Source organism: Temnothorax americanus, unplaced genomic scaffold (assembly GCF_048541705.1).
Source record: "Temnothorax americanus isolate GAGA-0224 unplaced genomic scaffold, ASM4854170v1 Scaffold2, whole genome shotgun sequence".
NCBI lineage: Eukaryota > Metazoa > Arthropoda > Insecta > Hymenoptera > Formicidae > Temnothorax > Temnothorax americanus.
The window spans coordinates 7,725,193-7,735,386 of NW_027509338.1; the positions used below are offsets into that span (position 1 = coordinate 7,725,193).

The following is a 10,194-nucleotide window of genomic DNA, read 5'->3' on the forward strand; positions in this document are numbered from 1 at the left end:
AAATCTCGTACAGAAAAATGCATCCTGTCCTATTTTTCCGTACAAGTTATCGATTCAATTCCATGTTGCCAACGTTATTACTTTATAAATAGCTAGTCAATGATGGTCAATGTAACGTTGGACAACGGAAATGTATATAACTTTCATAAATCTTTGATAAATAGAGAAAAGAGAGTTATATATATATATTCCACGGGCCCAGGCTCATACTCAGCTCTCGACCCCACATTTTTCGACAATAACGCTATCTAAAATCATCAAAGTACAACTACTTCTATTCGAGAACTTGAATCGAGGACCGATTTCTAGCGTCGTGTACACAAGGCTTTTTACACAAGTTACTACATGTTTATATACAAATATTGATCACAGATCAATATTTAAGTTTTACAAGTAAATTTAAATTTTTAGATAATTTAAAATGATTGAGTTTTATACAATTTTTGGAAGTATTACGTTATATAGATTAACCGTAGACGTTTAATGGAGCTCTGGTGGATATTTAATAAACGTTAACTAGAGACATTAAATGAACCTTTGGTGGATATTTAATAGACGTTAACGACACGACGCGGCTACCACGCGCCAGTACTTTCTCGTAATAAAGAAACATCACGCGCTATCAAGAGACACGGTAGTGTCTCGCGCCAAGTACACGCGGAGCGAGACCGACCGTGACTCTTTTACGCGACGCGACGGGTTGCGAGTACCCGAGATGTTGAGATCTCGATAATATAAGAGACGAGCCTGTGAGAGGCCTGACTGCGATAATTTTTTGCTGCAGATCTTACCACAGATTGCCCTATAAAACAAAAATTCCCTGTTCAATTCAACATTTCGTATGTTATTTTTCGTTCTATTATTGATCTCATGAATGAAAGTCATGATTTTTGTTGTATAGAAACTTTTGGAGCCGTTCGAATATATTCGAAGTGTAAAAAATAATAGATGTACAAAATTAACGGTGGCCTTTATAACTACTGGCTTAAAATATCACCAGATAAACTGCGTCGAATTAATGAAGTAATAAGCATTCTCTACAACGTGTGCATTTTGTAAGTTACATTTTATTGTAAAGCATCATCGACTTTTATGTGTGTGTATGTGTGTTGTTAATTTTATAAATTTAAACGCATGTAGATAATATAATAATTACATTTGCTTTCTGCATATTGTATTTATTTATATTAAAATCAAGTGCGCACGACAAAAAGTAATATTCCTCTCAAAACATACGAGGATATATATAAGGCATGCAGTTGACAAACTTACTAATACGATTCAAAATGCACCCTAAAATTCGACTCCTATTAGCCAAGATTCTGAAAGAGTAATAAGTTGCTCAACAGCCATAAAGGATAAATTAGCTGAGAAAAGATAAGAATCAGAAAAGAATGGCCAAAAACCATGTCAACATATTGCAAGACGAAATTAAACAAGGTGATAAAACAACTAAAGAGGAACCTATAAAGAACGAACAGGACAAATTAATCGAAAAGTTTCTTATCAATCCAACCCCCACAGAAGCTACAGACTACTCGTTGTGGAAACTTAGCAGAAAGATCAAAAGAACTCCCCCAACAAACAATTCCGCCCATAGAACAAAAAAACGGCGAATAGGCAAGAACCAATAAGGACAAAACTAGAGTATTTGCAGACCATCTGAAAAAGTCTTCGAACCAGTTGCAAGCGCGTCTCCTGAATAGCGAGAAAGAGAATACACAATCATGAAATACCTAGCAACGCCATCGCAAGCGGAAATGCCCTTGCAAAAAATAAAAGCTGAAGAAGTCAAAAAAACAATAAATGATTTACAAGCTAACAAGACAAGTGTGGTCTAGATTAGCAATGTCGCATCTGCTTTACCATATTATGTCGCAAGTAATATGCAGAAGCAAGAAAAACTGAGGAAAGAAGCAATCACTATACTACCTGAAAAAACTCCCAAGCTCCCCCAAGCTTGACGACCCATTTCAAATTTAATGTCTCCTCCGAAAGATAACCCAGTTTCTCCGCACGAGCCTCATTCAAGCGGGGTGGGGGGGGGTGCAGTTTGGAATATAAAAATTCCTGTGATCAAGTGGACTCGAACCCGGTTCCTACGAGTCTGGCTCCGGAACCGGAGCTGGGCATCTCGGTAAAAGACCAAAATATATTAATACGATCCGTATCGATCGTATTTCATTCAGCAGCTACCGTAAAACTCGACAGCTACTATAAAACAAAAATTCAAAGAAGTTAAATTTTCTTTGAAATTGCTCTCCATTCCTTTCTTCGATTATATTATTGAATTGTTTTACTGTTACAATTTACTATATTTCGTAAATAAATACACTTCAAGGAAAGTACAATTTCGACCTATATTGTAATTAAAGAGACCAATATGTATAAAATTGGCAAAAAACCATCAGGTCAACACATTGCAAGACGAAATTAAACAAGGTGATAATAAAACAACTGTTTGATGACAGATCCTAACTTGGTGAATTTAACCCCCGTGAAAACTGCCATTAACAGCCTCTCCAAACATGGAGTTCAATTCGAGATTTACGATAAAGTACGCGTAGAACCAACTGAGCAAAGCTTACAAAATTCAATCGAGTTTGCCAAGCGTGGAAATTTCGACGCTTTTATGGTTTATTTATAACTTTGTGATTTTGGGCTTTGATATCTGTTTTAATATCATTTGCTATGTATTTTATTTAGACGGAGATAAGCTGAGCGCGACTACGGCAATAGAACATGAAATAAATACACGACCCGATAGCGTGCCGGTGAACGTGAAACCGTATCGGTTACCGGAGAAGCATAAAGCCGAAGTAAAGAAGCAAATTCAGAAAATGCTGGACGACGGACGACGTCTATAATAGTTGTTCCAAAAAAACCGGACGCGTCTGGCAAAATCAGATTTCGAGTCGTGATAGACTTTAGAAAGGTGAACAACCTGACAATGAGAGATTTTTTCCCCATGCCGAACATCACCGACATACTCGACCAACTAGGCAACGCGAAGTATTTTACGGTGCACGAAATCCCGATGCACGAAGACCATAAGGGTAAGACGGCATTATCCACACCGGACGGACATTTCGAGTTTAACCGAATGCCGTTTGGATTAAAAAACGCGCCAACAGCATTCCAGCGGCTGATGTACACAGTACTAGCCAGATTACTAGGCCTAAAATGCTTTGTATATATCGATGACATCGTGATCTACGGAGCATCTCTAAAGAAGCACCTCAAACGATTAATCGCAGTGTTAATCAGACTCCGGAAATTTAATCTCAAGGTACAGCCGAATAAATGCGCGTTTCTGCGAAAAAAAGTCGTCTATCTAGAGCATGTGATTTCCAAAGAAGGAATATCACCGGACCCGTCCAAACTACAAGCGATAAGAGAATTTCCGACACCCAGAAAAGTGAAAGATATTCAATCTTTCATCGGTTTAGTCGGTTACTACCGCAAATTTATAGAGAATTTTTCAAAGTAATGCGGAAGCCGGGTTGACCTAGTTGCGACACCGAGCTGCCAGCCTACAAGTTCCGGCTATTGCCAAATACACCTTAGGTGGCATTCCGGGCTTCACCAAGTCGCCAGGCTACTGACCTGAGCCCGAAAGCAAAAGCGCTGACAGCTGAGTCGACAACGAGAAAGCGACTCCGAGCGATAAAAGGCCCGTTCTTCCGATAAGCGGTGGGCAATCTAAACACCGAGTGCGTACCACGAGACAACGTATCGTATTATAGAACTTGATCCGTTCACTCGTTATCGAGATCTCAACATCTCGGGTACTCGCAACCCGTCGTGTCGCGTAAAAGAGTCACGGTCGGTCTCGCTCCGCGTGTATGTACTTGGCGCGAGACACTACCGTGTCTCTTGATATTGTAACCCGCAAATCAGAGTAGTGAAGTAAGTGTATCAAGTGTAACTGAGAATAAGCCTTTTAATTAAACTCGACTACTACAACCAATCAAGTCTGAGAGTTGTTCTTTCATCTTCCTGCGGATCCAACGAACCCGGTGCCGACTCTGAGCTCCCATTCAAGGCGCGGCACGACAGAGTATTAGCAGTCTAAACATATTTATAATTTATCGAATTATTATTAATCTATAATTGAAAATGCAGAATTACAATTATGTCTAGACAAAATATTAATTCTGAATTTATTTTACGTTATATATGACATAAACAATTTTCGGGAATTAAAATTATGTACATAATTGTAATTCCCGAATTTTACTTATGTACGCAATTTTAATACTTGAATTTTTATTATGTACGCACAATCATAATTCTGGAATTATTTTTTTTCTTTTGGTAAGTAACGGGGTTCTTTAAGAAAGAATATTTTCTTAATAATAATCTTAAAATGTATTTATCACAATTTTAGAAAAAGTCTTTATCATGTACTGGAAAAAAGAATTTATACTCCTTCAAAAAACATTATATTATTTTATCAAAGAAAAGTCAAAATCTATCAATAGATTATCGAAGTAACAATTTCGCGTTTAAATTATGAGATAAAGTTTCTCACAACCTAAACGTTTAAAATATAATTAAAAACAAAACTTAATGTTCGTTTAAATTTAAGTGGACTTTGCAAAACATTTTTTACTTGAAATATCCTCCGGATATGGATATCAAATTTAAGTTTAGAATGCAAAAATAAAACAACCCAGATAACATAATATGCAAAATCGGGACATTGTGTTATCTAAGAAGAAAAAATATAAAATGCATAAAAATAAACAAACGGCAAAAAAGAAAGGAAATAAATAGTAAATAGGTTTACAGATTTACCTGAGAACAGTCGGTAGTGATTCCAAGGTGAGATACTCTAAAATAAGATCCTCGCAGCCTTGCGATAATATATCAAGCTCGAGAAACCGTCCAATCTTATACAATTCCATCGCTTCCTCTAATGGGTTTGCTCGCATTCGGCCCGTATGTGTCAGAGCTTGAACCTGTAAATTTAAACAAAAATATTAACGTATAAAATTAACGTATATCACGTAATGTACGGAATATTTCTATGTTAAAATTTTCTTACCTCTCCCAAACTACCAACACTATTTCCATAACCGCTTCCTCTCAGTATTAATGACAAGTCAACGGTATCTAGATACACAGCATGTAGCAATACTCTGGCATATTGTTTAGGTATCACGCTTTTGTCCAACACTATTCTAGTACATATGTGAAGCGCCCTTTCTGTATAATCCTCGCCCGATCTAGTCCGTCTTTGTATTAAATTGCTGAAGAAAGGAGTATCGGAAAGTATCGCTTTGTGACATGGCAGCTCTAATTTGGGGCGAAATCCGTACTCCGAACTTCCACTATCCGGTCTTTGATAATTACTATCCGATGTGAATACGAGAGCGGCGTCCGCATAATCACCGGTATCCAGCAAATATCTGAGATCATGCTCCAGTGGATTTGGAGTTCCGAACTCTTCTCCGAGTCGCCGGAGTAGGTTTACTTCCAAAATCGCATCGTGCGGACAAATATCACCAGTGTAAAGATATTGTAATAACGCTGAGAACATATGCACCTTGAGATGCGGAGTCCGTAGCGCCAAACATATTCTAGCACCATATCCTGCAATTTTTTATGAAATATACATATAATGTGTGAACAATATAACAGCATCTCGTTTAATATCAATTTTCAAATTGTAAAAGGAAAATTGCAATGAAAATTTTTTATTGGTTTATAAAGAGAATGTAAACTATCGTTAAAATATATACCAAGATAACCAGCCAACAAATCCCTAAAGTATGGGCATCTGGCGGAAAGCACGGCTCTATGAACGGGAAAACACGTTTCTCTATATACAAGATCCACATCGGAGCAATGTTTGTAATCACATAACATCGACAGATCTTGCTTAAAAGTAGCAGCTGGCGGTCTGGCTAATTCGGCTTGAACATGAAGATTTTTCAACGCCTCATACTCTTCAAGCAAAGCTGTCGCCTCTAAGTGACTCCATGTGTGTGAACACCAGGTCTCTAATAATTCTACCATGATCACACGCTTTAGAGGAGCGGCGTCTCTTAATCTTGCGCAGCGTCGCAAATCCTGTCATCTTCTTCTTTATCTCTCTATACATGAATAAATAACTATAGAAAGTTTGATGTGCGATCAAATCTATAACTCTCATCTATCAATCATTAGGTATCTACTTATATATTATAAAATATGATACAGCATATTACTTTTACTGTTTAAATTCATTATTTCTCTGCATTTCTTATTTGAGATAATACTTTTAAAGATAGAAGAGACCGGGGCTTGTTGGCACAAGAGGCAAGTTGGCGATGCATTCCGTTTATGTATTTATAGCGAAAAAAACAATGGAAAAGTTATCACAAAATATTTTTTATATGACATAGGTATTTTTCACAAAGTTTTATTTTAATCAGACAAGTATTACAATAAAAAAAAGTCTGATTCAAGAGGTGACAATAAATTTTCGAGCGTTTCAAAATATCGTATTAATATTCTTCAGCTTGAGAAGTCAATCAAAGTGACGTATCATTAGTTAAAAGAAAAGTTTCTGTTACTATACGACATGTTATTTTGACTAACAGTAGTAATTTATTGTAATAAAACGACTGAAATAAAACGTATGTAAGGATGGGGTATGTTGGCTCATATCAAGACACGCTTAGCTTGACTTGTTGTTGCCGTGCGCGCGAGACCTGTTTCAGCACGTGATTTACTATCTACAATGCTGATAGAAGCTAAGTATATATTTATATTAATATTTTTATGATGAAGAAAGCTACGAAAGTTGGCCACAATGCAGCATGTTCATATTTCATTTGTTACAAAGAAACTATACGGTATACAGGAGCGTTCCTAGCATGAAAATGTATAAAGAAAGGTTCTCTCTATCATATTAGTACTGTTTAATCATGATAATTAGTTGTATAAAAACTCAAATGCCGAAATTGTAAAAAACGGTGCCAACGAGCCCCGGTCTCCTCTAGTCATTGTTCAAAGCTTTACGCGCTTTGTAAAACACGAACTAAATATTTCTTTTATTATCTAAAAACTTAAGCGCTAAGCAAAATGACATTACGAATATTGCAAATTGTATAAAACGTTGATAATGTGTACCTAACTGCAATGCCATGTTGTTCCAGACTACTTGACGCCGAGAGTCTGGCTGCTTGGACCGAATTTCCACCTACACTGGTGATGCTTAATGATGCAGAAGCACACATTCGACCCATTTTATGTGTCATGTGAGAGGCATCACCAAACTGTCTTTTCATGAATCAGGAGTCCCTTTTATCAGTATTATCTATACCTCTTATGCGTCTGCGTTGTAACACACACGGTGTCAAAATACGAAGTACATTAATTGCTCACCCAGACGACAGCCTAAAACAAATAAGTAGAGCATATATTAGCGGTAAACATGTGAAGAAGCATGAAAGTGATGGATTCTAAGATTCACAAACGTTAACTTCTCAATAATTGCTATTTCTTGTTTCTTGGATAGATTTAAACTAGCTGGTTACCCGGGCTTCGCCCCGGAGGACATATGTAATAAGACACGCAAATATTATCTCTCTCTCACTCTCTCTCTCTTCCCCCCCTTTCTGGAAAATTTCGTAACAGATTTCCAAAAAAATACCGGTTCCCATCGGTAACGAAAAACTATACAGTTTATAGCACTCCCCGGAAAATTCTACTTCTGTTTTATATACAATTCTTTAAGTATCGATCAATTATTTCCCGAAAAATTCGTCGAACTTCTGATACCAGTTTCCAAAAAAATCGGTTACAAAAAATTATATACTTTATAGCACTCCCCAGAAAATTCAACTCCTACTTTATATACAGTTCTTTGAGATTCGGTCACTTGGAACCGGTTTCCAAAAAAATCAATAACAAAAAATAGTACACTTTATAGCACTCCCCGGGAAATTATATCTCTAATTCATGTATAATTCTTTGAGATTCAATCAATTATTTCCCGAAAAATTAAAAAATTAAAAAAACCGGTTTCCAAAAAGATCGGTAACAAAAACTGTACACATCATGGCAATCCTCGAAAAATTCTACCCCTACTTCATATACAATTTTTTACAATTCGGTCAATTAATTCCCGAAAAGTTGGAAAAATTTCTAATACCGGCTTCCAAAAAAATCGTTAACGAAAAATTATACACTTTATAGCACTCCCCGGAAAATTCTACCCCTATTTGATCTATAATTCTTTGAGATTCGGTCAATTATTTCCCGAAAATTTGAACAAATTAGAAAAACCGGTTTCCAGAAAATCGGTAATGAAATACTATACACATCATGGCACTTCCTGGAAAATTCTACCCCTGTTTCATATACTTTGGTAAAAATTCGGTCCACTAAGGAATGAGTCGTTCGCGAACGGACGGACGGACGGACGGACAGACAAACAGTCGGGTTTTATATAATAGTATGATTTATATAATAGTATGATAGAAGAATAAAGCGAAATAGAAGAATAAAGCGAAATTATCGTTTTAAATATCATTTCCTTACTTCGCCAGTTCAAAAAAAACAAGCATAAATAGCGAAAAGCTGGAAAAGCAGAGAGAAGAATACGGAGAGTGAAAAGGGATGAGCGAAGAGGGGCGAGAGGAGGGCGTAGAGAGTAAAAAATCGGTGAAAAGATAGAGGAAGGAATGGGCCGAGTGGAAGGCGAAGAGAAGAGAGCAGAGGGGGAGAGTGGAGAGAGGTGAAGACAATGGATACAAAGGAGAGATAAGAAAGAATCGGAAGAAAGGAAGAGAAGAAGTAGGTGAAGGCGAAGGGAGAATAATAGAGGAGGAGAAAGGTGAAGAGAGACGGAAGAACGGACTGAAAGCAGAATCAGTCAGATCGGAGACCAGAGAGACGAGATAAGAAGGGTGACGGGGTGACGCAGGAGCGGGGAAGAGAGATAGAGGGGTAGCAGGAAAAGAGAAAGGGTGTGAAGGGCGAAGGAAAAGAAAGGAAGGAAGAAAGGGGAAGAGAGAGAGAGAGAGAGAGAGAGAGAGAGAGAGAGAGAGAGAGGAGAAGGAAACGATGGAGAAGAGGAAGACGAGGTGGAGGATTGTGAAGAAGGCAAAGGAGGAGAAGGCGAAAGAAAGAAAAAACTTAAAAGATCACTTTTCTGTAAATTTTTGCCGATTTTTAAACTGTAATTACTCAGCGAATAATTAAGGGGTTACACTAATTTGAAAATTTAAAAAAATCAAAATTTTTTTTGTTTAAACGATAGTATATAGTTTTAAAATAAAGTCTTTTTGTCGGAATATAAAATTCAAAGTATTTACGACTGTACAGCCGATTAAAGGGAAGCGCGCCGGCGCGGCGCGCCACAGGTAGGCTCCGAACGGTCTTTGACTTCACATACTTCACTTCGAAGACTTCACTGAAAACTAGACTGAAGACTGAACTGCTCCTGTGCCAGCGGGCAATAGCTGAGCGCGCTGAGCGTTAGGGAGTGGGAGGAGGGAGCGTCGCGTTGCGCAGTTCAAAAGAGCATCAAAGAATATTTTGCTATACAAAATCAGATGACCCAAAATTAACATGAAATAGTAACGATGTATATTTTGAATAAACGGTTCTTATATATTGTAATAATAACGCATATAAAAGATTTATAGATTATAATATAATTAATAATATAACACATAATATTATAATAACAATTATTACAAATTATTGCTTTCTTATAGAAGAAGCTTTGTTTTCGTGAATTTCGTATATGAACCTTTGATTGCGTTTAAGTAAGATCTAATAGTCCAAGAGCTGACGACACTTTTGGCCAAGTGATTTTATAAATAACGATTTTCCGTTATAACCTGCGTGGACGACTCTCCTTCGATAATCCGAACACCTGGCTGACCGTACTTAGGGGGTTTAGAAGTACGCAGGTGAGAAAAAAAAACCGATTTTCAAGTCATAATATAAGTCTTAATTTTTATCGAATATTGGTAATTGCTCACTCAGGAACATGCAAATAAATTGCCAGTTTGATTGCTCGGGGGGAATTAGTCGCCAGGCTTAATGAAAAATAATTAAAAATAATTATTTTCAAGTCATACTATAAAAGCTGGGTTTTTTTTACTAACAAGTATAGTGCTAACACATACCACTCAAAAAAATACCAAGTGAAAATTTTGGTGGCAACATCTCTAAAAAAATTATTGAAAA

At 37.0% G+C, this 10,194-nt stretch overlaps 1 protein-coding gene across 4 annotated transcripts; it reads right to left on the minus strand.

Moving 5' to 3' along the window:
- Window positions 1–921: 921 nt before the first annotated feature.
- On the minus strand, window positions 922–9,416 carry LOC143897259 (BTB/POZ domain-containing protein 7-like). 4 transcript variants are annotated; one of them, XM_077405765.1, is made up of 6 exons: window positions 9,312–9,416; window positions 7,128–7,389; window positions 5,748–6,101; window positions 5,051–5,598; window positions 4,801–4,964; window positions 922–4,071 (listed from the first exon to the last, which is right to left on the minus strand). In XM_077405765.1, the coding sequence occupies exons 3-6, from the start codon at window positions 6,022–6,024 to the stop codon at window positions 4,041–4,043; spliced, it is 1,020 nt and encodes a 339-aa protein (XP_077261891.1). In that variant the 5' UTR covers window positions 6,025–6,101; window positions 7,128–7,389; window positions 9,312–9,416; the 3' UTR covers window positions 922–4,040. The 4 variants fall into 4 exon arrangements, with proteins under 4 accessions (XP_077261891.1, XP_077261888.1, XP_077261890.1 ...); XM_077405762.1 differs by having other exon boundaries at window positions 7,123–7,389; XM_077405764.1 differs by having other exon boundaries at window positions 5,748–6,119; window positions 7,123–7,389.
- Between the last annotated feature and the right edge of the window lie 778 nt (window positions 9,417–10,194).

Excerpts from the sequence above, each read along its gene's own strand:
- LOC143897259 (XM_077405765.1), bottom strand. The coding sequence starts at position 6,024 with ATGGTAGAATTATTAGAGACCTGGTGTTCACACACATGGAGTCACTTA. Across the intron at positions 5,599-5,747 it reads TTTGTTGGCTGGTTATCTTG|GATATGGTGCTAGAATATGT; the intron begins GTATATATTTTA and ends AAAAAATTGCAG. Across the intron at positions 4,072-4,800 it reads TCACTACCGACTGTTCTCAG|ACTGCTAATACTCTGTCGTG; the intron begins GTAAATCTGTAA and ends AAATATGTTTAG.